The sequence below is a fragment of the Canis aureus genome, chromosome 25 (genome assembly GCF_053574225.1).
Source record: "Canis aureus isolate CA01 chromosome 25, VMU_Caureus_v.1.0, whole genome shotgun sequence".
NCBI lineage: Eukaryota > Metazoa > Chordata > Mammalia > Carnivora > Canidae > Canis > Canis aureus.
The window spans coordinates 18,739,566-18,754,436 of record NC_135635.1 but is presented as its reverse complement, the minus strand read 5'-3'; the positions used below and the strand labels follow the sequence as shown (position 1 = coordinate 18,754,436).

Here is a 14,871-nt window from a genome sequence, read left to right as displayed (position 1 = left end):
AGTAGGAGAGGAATCACGCCAGTCATGGAAGTCATGTCAATACGAAGCTCTTAGAAAAAAGACAACTGAGCATGGTTGGAGAAGAACTAGTGGTGGCAGGTCACAATCCCAATCCCATCCAAGGGTCAGCAGGAATGACAGAGGGGAAAGGGAAAGGTGGGTGGAGGTGAGAGACTTAGGTCAAAGGGGAACATCAGAATTCAGGTAGTAGAGAAGAAAAAGATCTGCATGGCCATGTAGGTGGGTGCTCAAGGCAGAGCAGAACTGGAGGGTCTGGGGGTGAAGCTGGCAGAGGAACTGGGTGATGGATTCATGTCTGGAAGGGATGTAATGTGATTGAGACCACAGAGAAATAAGGTTGGAGATGCCTGGAATACTAACAGGTCACCATGGGAATGGGGGCAAGGAGTAAGAGAGTTTACTTGGAGGGGAGAGTACAGAACTTGCCCACCCGAAGTTGACATCCCATTGTGGTGGAAAGCAGCTCAAAAAAGCTTTTTTTTTAAAAAAAAAAAAAAAGAAAAAAAAGCTTTTCTTTATCCAGCGGACTGAAATTTTGGATTCTCTGAGGCTTTGCTTGAAAAGTAGAGGAGTACTACTATCTTGAATGTATCAACTCCTTTTTATAAAATAAAAGGTGGTGTAGCTAGTGCCAGAGATAAAAAGAAATTTAATCTCAAACATTTAAATTTATTTCAAAGATAGTGATCACCATTCTTTCCATATTCTTTTATTTTTTAGGATTTAATTTTCTAAAGATTCAGGGTGCCTGGCTGGCTCAGCGGTTGAGCATCTGCCTTTGGCTCAGGCCATGATCCCAGAGTCCTGGGATCGAGTCCTTCATTGGGCTCTCTGCAGGGACCCTGCTTCTCCTTCTTCCTGTGGTCTCTGCTTCTCTCTCTGTATCTCCTATGTATAAATAAGTAAAATCTTGAAAAAAAAAAAAACTTTCTAAAGGATCAGACTATAGAATGTATTTTGTTTTTCAAATTCAACTTCTATATAGTTCAATTATTGGACATCCCACTTCACTTTCTTCTGTATTTTGATTACAATACTTATTGTAATACCTATATAATGCCCATATCCTATCATGTGAATAGAAAGGAGTTTTGGCAATGAGGGAGGTATGACGTAATTCTTTAAGAGGTTCTTTTCATATTCTGTTTCAGTAGCAAACACTAGCAACTATTTTACCACAGCAGTCACAAAACTATTTTCCCATGCCCTGAATTTAAATATTCAATTATATTCTCTTGAGCCATCAGGGACTTCTCTTTTCATCCATAAAAAGTTTATGCTAATCTTGCCTATTTTCTTTTACATTTTAGGTTCTAAGCAAAGCCAACAATAATTAATATAAATTAAGAATGCTGGCATGGAAAGCTGTTCCTTATCAATCTGTCACACTGTAAACATGCCACACAGAATCATAATAGATTAGCGTCAAAGTCCAGTGAAATGGTCATGAAAGAGGCCAAATATATTTGAATAACATTCATTGAAATCTATTGCTATGATCAGGTCTAAAGCTGTATGTCATGGAATTCCAAGAATTCAAATGAAATTTGTCTTCAGTGCTGTAAGATTTCTGGGCTGTTCTGACAGCATCACATTTTATTTAGAGCTTCTGGCCTGGACAAAGTCTTACATCTCTTTCAAAGTCAAGGTCATTCATAAAGATCTGTGCTGTCCAATACAGCAGCCACAAACCACATGTGGCTATTGAACACTTGAAATACAACGAGTCTGAGATAGACTGTAAGTTTAAAACATATACTAGATTTCAAAGATTGATTATAAAAAAAAAATAATTGATTAAAAAATATTACTGGCTTGGTAATATTTTTACATGCTCAATTTTAAAATTAATTTTTGATAGTAACTACATGCTAAAATGATAATATTTTAGACATATTAGACTTGAATAAAATAATTATTAAAATTAATTCCAGGGATCCCTGGGTGGCGCAGCGGTTTAGCACCTGTCTTTGGCCCAGGGCGCGATCCTGGAGACCCGGGATCGAATCCCACGTTGGGCTCCCGGTGCATGGAGCCTGCTTCTCCCTCTGCCTATGTCTCTGCCTCTCTCTCTCTTTCTCTCTCTCTCTCTCTGTGACTACCATAAAAAAAAAAAAATAATTCCACCTTTTTTATGTTCTGAAATATGGTGATCTGAAAATTTTAAGTCACAGATTCTGGCTCTCATTACATTTCTGTTGGGCTGCTCAAGGCTGTATATCACTTTTGAAGTGAGCCGCAAGGAGGCAATCCAGTGTGGTCAGACAGGTGTAGGTTCAATTCCCACACCTTCTCTTTCTTCACTGAGGGACCCTGGCACATTACTTCTCCAAGCCTTTCTTTCTTCATTTACAAAACAGGAATAATGACAGCACCCTGCTCTCAAGGATGATCCAATCTAATGCTTGCGACTGAACATATGCTTAGGTTCTCAGAATGAGCTTTAACTTCTAGATTACAAAAAAAAAAAAAAAGAGGCACAATTTAAAAAAACTCAGCTGCCTCATGAAAAACAGAAGGGGTAGAAATTTTAAACAAATAGTAAAATGGATCAGATCAAACACAATTTAAAATATCCTTATCTTGGGATCCCTGGGTGGCGCAGCGGTTTGGCGCCTGCCTTTGGCCCAGGGTGCGATCCTGGAGACCTGGGATCGAATCCCACATCGGGCTTCCGGTGCATGGAGCCTGCTTCTCCCTCTGCCTATGTCTCTGCCTCTCTCTCTTTCTCTCTCTGTGACTATCATAAATAAATAAAAATAAAAAAAAATAAATAAAATAAAATATCCTTATCTTTGTTGTTTCTTTTGTCTTCAACCCTTGCTACTTAGTAGCAGACATATATTAAGGAAAGCAGAAATGAAAGTCAGAGGTAACTAAATGTGGATTAGCTCTACTTCCTGAGTCAACTCTCTCTGCTACTGAGGGAAATAATGTAAACAAACATGTTTCCTTATAGAAAACAAAACAAAACAAAAAAACCATGATGGGCCTTTCTCCCAAGAGGCAACCACATGCCATTAAATAGCTAAATATTAAGTAATTTTTGGGTTGAAGAGCTATTTGGGCACATGGGTAAATGAAAGTGAACAAAACAGAGTCCAAGGGCAGGGATTCAGTTCTGGGCCTGCCAGGGCCTAGGCCAACATCACATAAGATTTCTGAGCCTTGGTTTCTCCTTCGTAAAATGGGGATATGGATGAGAATACCTTTTGTGAAAAAGATTGAATTAAATAATGCATAAGAAAACACTTATCTATAAACTGCAAAGTATTATGTAAATGTTAGCTGTTATCATGATTTTATTCCACTGGATTGTAAGAATAATCTATGTGGATACAGCCACTCCACTCTCTGATGCAAATCAAAGGAGCAACAGGTGAACAACAGTGGCTTTGTACAAGGCACTCAACTTTTCAGGACCCTTATTCCCTCTTCTTCCCTGTCTACCTTAAAGAGTTACTAGGAGAGCCTCATTAAAAAAAAAAAAAAAAAAAAAAGCACTCAGAAAACTAGAGGCTTACACAAATATAAAGCATTGTTGTTGGTTTGGATAATCACCAAGAGTTGATTTTGACAAAATCTCTGACAAAGAGAGAAAAAAAATCCCATGTTTAGTGTCCAGGAGTCCCTCTTACTGTGAAAAATAGCCATTACCATGGTCCAAAACATAATTCTTTGTCCTTTTAACTCACATATACTCATCCAAGATAATAGTTTTTTTTTTTTTTTTTCAAGATAATAGTTAATGGCAATAATATGTGGAAAAGGAAGGTTAGGGCGTGCATCTCTTGTTCAGGTAGTGGCAAGATGAAATTTAAGGACTGTCGGCTGTCATTTTTAAGTAAAGCTCCATTCAGCACAATACGATAATCATAACTGCAGGACATCCTTCCTTACAAGAACTGCCATGAAGCTGGCTCTTGGGCAGCCCAGGTGGCTCAGCAGTTTAGCACTGCCTTCAGCCCAGGGCGTGATCCTGGAGACTCAGGATCGAGTCCCACATCAGACTCCCTGCATAAAGCCTGCGTGACTCTGCCTCTCTCTGTGTCTCTCATGAAAAAAAATAATAAAATCTTAAAAAAAAAAAATAAGCTGGCTCTTTGGGGGAAAAATACTCATCTATGTGGTCTTTAAAATCAGTACTATGTAATTCTGGTACCCCAAAAGATACTGATAGGACTTTATCCAGTCATTAAATTATTTGACCTCTAAGGCAGGACAAAAACAGATGTAACAATGACTTAAAAAGATGTGTCTTTAGAACTTCACATAAGGGGGTGCCTGGGTGGCAAGTAGGTCAAGCGTTTGCCTTCAGATGAGGTCATGATCCAGAGTCCTGGGTTCGAGCCCCAAGTCAAGCTCCAAGCCCTGCATGGGGCTCCTGGCTCCACAGGGAGCCTGCTGCTTCCCCAGCTTGTGGTCTCTCTCTCCCTCTCTGTCAAATAAATAAGTAAAATCTTAAAAAAAAAAAACACAAAACCTTCACATTAAAAAAAAAAAGAGCTCATAAAAATCAGAGAATAAAATAGAAGCAGCCCATTGACCTGCAACTATTATCTGTAATAATTAGAACTCATTTTCCCCACATCTCTTGATCTGTTATTACTTTTAATAGGAGCCAACTAGTACTAAAAGGACTTTTCTGTCACCATGTGTACCACTTCATTTAACAACTAAGATTGTTTTTCATCATTCTCAATTTGTATCAAATTGTAACAAAAAATTATCTAACTTGAAAAATTCAGCTTATTTGGTTTTTGCTGATTTATACTTTTATTTCTCTCATTTGAATCATACTTTCCCCATATTTACTTACTTTTGTATAGTATTCCTTGATTTTGTGCTCCTGTACCTGGACAAAGCCAACCCTAAACCTAGAACTTCACACTTAGGATGGCACCTCTCACATCATACCATATTAGCTTGTTCTATAATTAAGGCACTTCAATACTTCTGTCCAAATGGGATTAAATAAAAAACACACATTAACACACACATTAGGAGAAAGGACTAAGATCTATCTATACATGTAAAACTCAAGGAGTACACAGGAAGGTGAAGAAGTTGCATCATATGGAGTTACTGAGGCAATTAAGACAATCCTTTTAGGGAGAGGACAAGAGAACAAAGCAAACCATTAGCTAGCTGTAAGGTACCAGATGAGTGCTCTAGAAGTTGAGAGACTCAGAAACCAATGCAGGAAGTATGGAGATTTTTTTTAAGGATGGATAAATTTATTTATTTATTTGGTGGGGAGGGCAGTGGGAAGGAGGTACGGATCTCAAGTCGACTCGGTGCTCAGCAAGATCATGACCTGAGACGAAACCAGGAGTCAGGTGCTCAACCGACCGAGCCACCTAGAGTCCTCCAGTAAGTGTTGTAGATTGTTAGCATCCTAATAAGCTGAGATAAATACATCACTACCATCTCATTTCAAACCTTGTTCATCCTATTTCCACATTGGATCTTTTCACCGTTTTCTTAAGCTTAGAAGCAAATTCCGTAACTTCCACCATTTCATTATTGCCAAAACTACAGATGCCAACACCATCACCAACACGCTTAGATTGTATTAATAAAAATACAAGATGCAAAAGCACCCCTGTTCTAGGTTTCAGTGATACTAATTACACTATGAACCTCTTCCAAGGCAGTGAGTGAAAAGCCAACACCAATGACTGATTGTACCTGGCAGGTCTCCCTAAGAGCAAGAGTTATCATTACTAAGTCCAGGCAGGCCTTGCTTCATTTCTTACTGCTTGCATATGCTGGACATGAGTTGTAGTTGTGTCATCTGGTTGCAGCTTTATTTTTTTTTTTAAGATTTTATTTATTTATTCATGAGAGATACAGAGAGAGAGAGAGAGAGAGGCAGAGACACAGAGGGAGAAGCAGGCTCCATGCAGGGAGCCCAATGTGGGACTCGATCCTGGGACTCCAGGATCATGCTCTGGGCCAAAGGCAGGTGCTAAAACCACTGAGCAACCCAGGGATCCCTGGATGCAGCTTTAGAGCACACTACTCTTCTTAGATGAGTGCTTTGCCCAAAGTATATTTGTGGAATACTTGGGAAATGCCTTACCAAAAAAATTTGACTTTGGGAAATATCATATCGTATTCGATATTGCCTTCCTGAAGATTCACAGAGCATTTAGCATATTAAAGGTTCTTGCAAGAGGAGGAGTTATCTTTGTCTAACTCAGCATTTCCTAAATTTACCTGACCATGTAACCCTTAGCTATGCCCCCCCCCCATTGGCATCCTATGAACATCCAGAACTGACACTTCCAGAGACACTCTTGGAAATACTCTTTTTGAGTGATAAGGGATAGATTATTTCAGAGGACTATTACCTCATCTCAAAGCTTGAAAACCCTAAATTATTCCACTCTGGGAAGAGGAGACAGTAGCACAACCAGATGAGTATTAAGAAGGAAAGGATTTCCTTCGTAAAATTTTCAAGACCGCCTGATCAAAGGTACACATTCTACTTACTTAAGGAGATTGCCGAGATTGAACAGAGCCCGGTTGTGCTGAGGATTTAGCTGGAGAGCCCTCTGATAGTACATCTTTGCCTCTGCTGCGTCTCTCGTCAGTGTTCCCAGATTGTTCAGGGCACTTGCATGGCGAGGATACAACCTGAAAAGTCAGAACTATTCAGCCATGATTGTTCAAAAACCTGTAAACTGGGCATAATTTGCTTGTTCTCCACCGCTCCCCCCGCCCCCCAGGGAATGCCACAACCAAAATGAAACACGGAGTTCTTCCTTTATTTTAATGGTTTGTCCATGTGAAATCTTATGTGTGCAGCTGCAGGCATATAGATATGGCTGAGAAGCACATATTTGACCCTTAATGGTATAAGTAAATAACCCCCACATGGTACGAAAATAAACAGTATGCAAATCTAACAGGGTTAAACAAATTTTAGTCCTTTGGAGCCTATAATTACTTTCGATCTGCTTTGACAGAAAATTCTCATTGCCTCATTGCTTCTGAGTTTCTGGGCTGGTGGACTGCTGAGCAGCTGCCTGTATAGGGCCTACTATGTACACGAGATGCTGGAGGTTCCTCAGGTGAAGGCATCTTCACATATTTGGATTGGGGGATTAGAAAGACCATCATCATTGAGAAAGCATAATATACAATGTCTTCCCATAAAAATAAACTTTATCCCTAAAATGACTTTCCATCTTGGCTCTCTTTTTCCATTTTATCTCCTTTCCCTCCTCCTACTGTAATTTGGTACCAACTGGCCTGATACAGTTCTCAGAATGAAAATCCTGACAAACGCTTAAAAAAAAAATTAAATAATGCACAATGAAGTGAAAGTAGCATTCCCATGTTCAAAAGCAAATGTAAAGGAGGCTTGGGGATACATCAGTAAACCAAATTTATGCTGATTAAAGAAGGAAGGGAATCAATCTACTTCCTTAACTCAAAACCATAAAGAAGGCAAATCCGCACAGCTACATAGTTTAGTTGTTTCCGCTATATTTAGAGCAGAATATTTAGCAGACGAAGAGGTTCACTCCGTCTCTGTCACCCAGAGTGCTTAAATAAGCTCATGGAACTGGCTCTTATTGTAGAAAAGCCAAGATAATGCACAAGAAATAAAAATAGGATGTGTACTTGTCAAATCTCTTGACAATCAAATGACATGCTTGCCCCCTCCCACTCTGTTCTGCACCTTCTAAGATCAGTTATATTTGCGGACAGAAGAGGTTCCTATTAAAAGGCTGCCAAGACAAGTCTCATTTTTTTTTTTTTAAATCTTTGTTTAACTCAAAGTTTCCTAAGTTTATTTGATTACGGAATCCTCTCTTCCCCGGTCCCTTCTAGAGCAGCAGTGAACACAAAGAACATTCCTGAGGGGGAAAAATAAAAAAAAGAACATTCCTGAGAAATAGTATTTTCAGTAAGACATGCCCATGCCAGGTGATGTTCCTCAGGACTGACAAGGGACAGAATCTATTCAGAGGTATATTATGTCCTCCCAAGCACAAAAGTTCTAATTACTCTCAATGGCTGTAGAGGATGTTGGGGAGAGATACGAGAGGAATTGGGAAAAGGAAAACATACTGGGCCAGCACATGGCACTGTTGTTTGCTTCTCTCTGGTCATCTTCACTCAGGCAAAGACAACCCGAGGTCCCTGGTAGCCCTATAACCCCTGGCCTTACAGTTCTAAGGGAAGCAAGTCCTTGGCTCTCTCTCTCTGAGATGCCACTAAGGGATATCAGAGCTTTGGATGAGAGCAAGATGCTCTTGTATCTGCTCATTCTTCACTCCATGGCCACAAAAGTCTCTTAGGAAGCTTGTGTCTAAGAATGTTACAGAAAGCATATCACAGCCAGGACTCAAATTCCTTTTAAAGAAACCTTTTTTTTTGGGGGGGGGGGTGCAGGAAAAGACATTGAACAAAGCTCTCTGACCTCCCAAAGATTTAAGAGATGTCCAATGAACACGATATGAGCAATTCTTGTTTCTCTGTTGACCAGCTGTAATAGGAAGCTTCCTGGGGGCATCAGCCTTCTTAAAACTTGATCTTTTCCTTATTTCTTTAGGCTTGGGAGCCCTTGAAATCAATGTTTGAGGTAAAAGCACTACTTATGGGAAAGGACAGTATAAATTCCATAAGATCTTCCACCATGGACTCACTCACCTCTCGAAGTGCCCATCCGCACTCTCAAGCAACTGCCCTTGGCATTGGCTCTCAGCCCACCTTATTCAAATTTATGCTTACTGGCAATCCCACTGTCAAATAAATAGTCATGGACTTTCTTTCTTTTTTTAAAGATTTTATTTATTTACTCATGAGAGTCACAGAGAGAGAGAGGGAAGCAGAGACATAGGCAGAGGGAGAAGCAGGCTCCATGTGGGGAGCCTGATGTGGGACTCCATCCCAGGACCCCGGGAACCATGCCCTGAGCCCAAGGCAGACGTTCAACCCCTGAGCCTCCCAGTCCAGTCATGGACTTTCACATTTCGCTGAATCCAAAATGTTTTTTTTCCCTCTCTCTTTTCTTCTAATTCAGAAACTGAATGCAAGTCCACACCAAACTCTCAAAACCAGAAATAAGCAGTGAGAAAGGAAGTAGCGAGAAACAGAAAGAAGCACTCTGACAGAGAGAGGCACCCTGATGGAAGAGGCCTTGACTTGTGCTCCAAGAACTTGTCTGCAGTTGCATTAGCATGAAGCTTAGGACAAAGATTCATGGCCAGCCACAGTCGGGGAAGAGGCTGTATGTTGACAGAGTCCCAACCCAGGGAGGAAGGGGATTGCTGACATCTAGAGTGGCTTACTGAACCTATTCCCACTCAGAGCCCCCACCTGAAAAACGTGTGATATTGTGTATTCCTGGTAATAGTAAGCAGACTGCTAGCAATATCCTCTCTCACCGGGTATCTGATTAGGTTCAGCTACTCACAAGCAAGTATTGCATTATTTATAAAACAAAGCTGAATTTCATTAATAGGATTCTTCAATAACTAGGTCAGGAAAAAAATACCACAGTTTATTTTGAGTTTTAGATAAATGTAAATTTTTTTTCTTAAAAGACCTACTCTTCTCTTGTTCACTGAAGACCTATGCTAGGACAGAGGTTATTTTTTGTGTTTGCTTTTTATTTTATTTTTATTTTATTTATTTATGTTTTTAAAGATTTTATTTATTTATTCATGAGAGAGACACAGAGAGAGAGAGAGAGAGAGAGAGAGAGAGGCAGAGACACAGGCAGAGGGAGAAGCAGGCTCCATGCAAGGGAGCCCGAGATAGGGACTTGATCTCGGGTCTCCAGGATCAGGCCCTGGACCGAAGGTGGCACTAAACCCCTAAGCCACCCCACCTGCCCCTGCTTTTTAAATAAACTTGTGTTTGAATGAGCTTGGGTCTAATTTAATACTGAGGTCTCCAGGAGGATAATTACGTACTATAAAAATAAACAATTTAAGAGATGTCTATGTTGGTACATCCATTGTCAGAATAAATTAACCCTATCTTGACTTTGACTTCTACAGGAATACTTTATAAAAGTTCTGTTAGTGATTATTCCCTTCCCCATCTAAAAAAAAAGTCTCAACAAAAGCTTCACTAAACTAGGGTGGAGTGGTGATTTTCAGACTTTTTTTTTTTTTTTTTTTATGAGTATGAACAGCCATAGGATTTTCCTTCTCACACTCTTACTCAACATTTGTGCTGGGGGTTCTTGCCATTTCTTTATTATTGTCATTTTTTATTTCAGTGAGTTAAATTTTTAAAACTTATTACACAGAAAATATGTTGTATTGTTAAGTAGTCCTAGTGTGTAAGGAAGCTTATTTTTTCTCTTTAAAAATGAAATCTTGGGACACCTGAGATTAAGCATTGGACTCTTGATTTTGGCTCAGGTCATGTTCTCAGGCTTGTGAGATAAAGCCCCACATGAGGCTCTGTGTCAGGCATGGAGCCTGCTTAAGAATCTCTCTCTCCCTCTCTCTTTGGGTCCCCCCCGCCCCCGTAAAAAAATTAAAGTGAAATCTACATATAGAGATATAGTTCTATGAATTGAGGAGAATTTTGGTCAAGTACTGAATAATCTGTATTCTTGGTAAGTACACCTCCAGTTGAGCACATATGGGGTTCTTAATTTTTATCTAGGAGCATTTCCTTAAGCAGAACTGATAAAGCACCTATTTAAAAATATTATTATTCCCCTCCATTCCCAGTTACCTTAGCTGTGAGAATCAAAATCAACATGTTATTAGGAGATCATCATTGGGGGTGGGAACAAAAGAAAATGGGTCCCAAGTGACCTAGGATGGATTAAGGATACTTCACACTTTTTCTTCCATCGTCTCATTTAACCCTCCTAATTCTTTAAGTAGAATTACTGTACTATGTTACAGCTGAGGAAAGAAACTGAGTAGATAATAGATTATTAAAAAAAATAAAATCTCAGAAGCAGTTGTGTTCTTGTGTTAAGAAGACAATTGGCTCCTGTAAATCTATTTATTTTTCCTGACAATCATGAGTCTTTCCACCTTCAGCAAATAAATAACCGCTAGCAATTAGAGCTTCCATTTAGAGTAATTTCTCCTTTTTTTTTCTTTAGCCCATCCATTCAACTATGATCTTATAGGAACTAGTTCTCAGGGACAGAAGTAGAATAAACTCAATACTCAGAATACTTGGCTGCTGAGATTCTTATGCACTGGAAAAATATGTTACCCACCATACAAAATAATCATGTTATCTCCAAAAACCACAGCATTCAGAGAGGCTATTTAGAGCCAGCAACACTGAGTAAGTGTACAAGATGTACGTACACTCTCTCATCTACTGCCCTTAAGCTTTAACCCAAGATCAACCTGCAGACCCAGAGACACGAGATGGATGTGACTAAAGTGTGGTTTTACATTTTCTTTCAGTTATTTACTTTGAATTTTGTACCATCTGTTCAAAAGTTAAGGATGCTCTTAATTTTTTGTTGGAGTACCTTACACGGCATTTCATTGTGCAAGCGATATTGTATCCTATGCTCCAGCTTGTAATTTCCTTTCAGAATATACACACCCTGATTTATTTGTCTGATTTTCATTCCACACCTTAATTTATTTGAGGTTAACTATGCTAAGGTCAGATGTTTATTTTCTATTTCCTGTTAAGAAAAAAAAAAATCCAAAAGAAAAACATGTCTGGGAAAAAATTCAACCATAAAACCTGAACTTCACTGGACTAAAAAAATAACCAAAGTAAACTTTATTTCAGGAGTCAGCAGCATATTTTCAACCAGATTAGTCTCTGGCATTTTTTTAAAAATGCCTGGTTCTTCCCTGTTATAAAATTTGAACAACCATGTCACTAAAATGTACCAGGTGACACTGATTATTGCTCTGCTTCTTTGCTTGTTCGAAATTGCCATTAACACCCAGCAAGTAATCTTGCCACTTTCTTTTTGCATTATATTCTTTCCACCCTTTAAGAAAGCTTTGGGAAAAAACCTCACATGCAATTTAGGGAAATGTAACACACTCTCCAAAGAGGGCCAACTAAATTATCTGACCTCTCACAATGGATGACCTCTCACAGTGATCCAGAAGGACTCCACCCAGTTGATTTTCCAAGACAATTTAGAGTAAACCCTGTTCTCTGATGCCCTCAGGAAATGAGTCATTTTAAGTGGCTGAATTTTCCTGATTCCTGACAATTTAACTCTAAGGGTTGGGAAATGCATTGAATTAAATAGTTCTCTGCTTTTTATTTAACCTTTCACAGAGGCTTGAGGTGATTATGGTGAACTTTGGTTTTTGGGGCAGATGGTGGGCCTGTTTTGGTGGAGCAGAAATATAACTGTATTTGGAGTCAGAAGCCATGGACTTTCAGGGAAAAAAAAAAAACATATCTAGCTATGAGATTTTGAATTTATGTCTGCCCCTTAGTTGCTTTCTCTGTAATAATAAGGTCAATAGCTATTGATCTTCTGTGTAAACAAATGGGCGTCTATGTTAGAAAATGAGATGATGGGTATAAAAATACCCGTCATCATACTTGTTCCACCATAAACAGTTTGTGTTTGGGGTGAGTTGCAGGACCTCTGGGTGGTATTATTCGGTTCCCCCTCCAGCCCTAACGAACCCACGCCAGGCTGAAGCTGCCAGGTCTCCTCTCATATGGATTTCTCACCCTCCAAAAAAAATCATTCTCTTCACTGCTGACAATGGCCTTCGACTTGATCCCATCAGTCAAAATAACATCCATTATTTCTTCATCACTAATCCAGTGAACACTCAAGTCATCTTGAATCCATCTGTCTCTCCTATGCCGTGGGTTCTCAGATGTGAAGGACGTGCGACTCTTTCCATTTTAAGAATGTAGGAATGTTCTCTGCCAAACCCTCATTCCAAAGCCTGTCAATCCTTCATCATCTAAAGCAAACGATCCCCACAGGCACCAGAGCAATTTCCTCCAAGCCTTATGATATGCTCAACACCAAATGGAATTCCAGACACGTGCAATTTTACAAGCTACATCCAAGGTTGTAAGGAGATTCAAAGTCCTGTGTGACAGATCCATGTGCACATGGAGTCTTTACTGTACTGATACTTCATAGCATTACTAGCACTCCAGTTGTATCAACTCGGGAAAAGACGGCAGTGGGCGGAAAAGGGGGTCCCTATTCCTAATCAGTAACTGCCAATGAAGATCATGTGGGATGGGGAGAGAACAGGGTGCATATCCTGAATATCCGCTTCAGGATCTGGTGGTCACCAATGGCAGGAAGTAGGCGTGTTAAACATCTTGTGATGCATTAGACAGTCCTGCATAATTAAGAACTGTCCCATCTACACTGTTGACAGCTCTCCCACTGAGAGATACTGCTGTCATTACAGAGTTGCCCTCTAACTCTAAGGGGGTCTGTGATATTCTGTGCATTATATCCATCTGGTCTTTCTTTCAATAATCATTTAAACATCTACTAAGCACCTACAATGTGCCAAACCCTCTGGTAAGGGACCACAGCAATAAAGAGAAAGGAGTCCTTGCTCTCCAGTAAGTCCTGTGGCAGAAGAGGAAGAGACAGGGACACCAATTTGCTTTAACACACTGTGATCAGAGCACACAGGGCAGAAAGAGACAAAGTGGAGGGAGGGGGGTGGACAGTATGAGAAGCAGGAGCCCATGGCAGGAGCATTGATACTCACCAAGGTGTTTCCAGGCCAGATGATGCTTCACCAGCGAGGCAGTAACAGTTGAGAGTTAAGGAAAGGGGAGGAAGGGATATAAGTAGAAAGAGGAAAAAAAAGTGTTTCTAAGAGAGAGAGAGAAAGCAAACTAAAAAGAACTCAGGAAACAAAACATGTTACTCTGGTTTAAGCACAAATTGGAAAGGAGGGCAATAAAGGACAAGGAACAGGTTTTGGAGAGAAGGTGGTAAGGTGAGTTTCGGTGCAGCGGGAAATGTGTAGAAACATCCAGGAATCAGCTGGAGAGATGGCTCTGATACAGGAACGTTATGTGGTGAAATGACAGCTTTGAGAGTTGATCAGCATACAGATGCTACCTAAAAGCTTTTGGAACTGAAGAGATCCTCTGGGAGGAAAACAAAGCTTGAGAAGAGGGGGAGCCTGAGAACTCCTCCACTAAGGGTTTGGAGGAGAGTCTAGAGAAAGAGGGAAAACCAAGGCAGCATGGAAGCTGACAAGTAATTCACTTTAAGGAGGACGGAGCAGTCAACAAAATTAATGCTGCTGAGAGTCAGCAGTGTCCCCTGGAGTTCCCCATATGAGGGCAGCAGGTGCACCTACAGAAGAGAGTCAGTGGTAGAGTGGAAACCACTCATAGGTGGTGGTGGTAGGGGGCTGGCTAACAAGAGGGAAATGAAGGAGAAGACACTGAGACCAACAGGTAAGGGGAAAACAGGAGAGGTACAGGCTGGTTTGCATATTTGTTTCAAGAAGGTAGAAACTTGAGACTATTTATTTATTTATTTTTAAGGTATTTTATTGCCTGGGTGGCTCAGTTGTTTGAACATCCACCTTGATTTCAGCTCTGGTAACGATCTTGGGTTGTGAGATCGAGCCCCATGTTGGTCTCTGTGCTCATCAAGGAGTCTGCTTGAGATTCCCTTTCTCTTTCCCTCTCCCCCTGCTGGTGCACGTGCCCTCTCTCCCACCCATCTCCCACCTCACTCTCTAAAAATAAATAAATGAATCTTTATAGAGAGAGATACAGAGTGTAAGATTGGGGAGGGGAGGGGCAGCGGTACAGGGAGAGAGAATCTCAAGCAGACTCCCTGCTGAGAGTGGAGCCCAACATGGGGCTTGATCGCACAACCCCCAAGATCATGACCTGAGCAGAAATCAAAAG

General features: G+C 40.3%; 1 protein-coding gene across 1 annotated transcript in view; it reads right to left on the bottom strand.

Annotated features, from left to right (window-relative positions):
* TMTC1 (transmembrane O-mannosyltransferase targeting cadherins 1) overlaps positions 1-14,871 on the bottom strand; it is a 269,262-nt gene that overhangs the window by 51,300 nt on the left and 203,091 nt on the right. Inside the window, exon 12 of the mRNA XM_077870576.1 lies at positions 6,520-6,663. Coding sequence (XP_077726702.1) covers positions 6,520-6,663 — 144 coding nt within the window. The remainder of the gene's footprint in view (positions 1-6,519; positions 6,664-14,871) is intronic.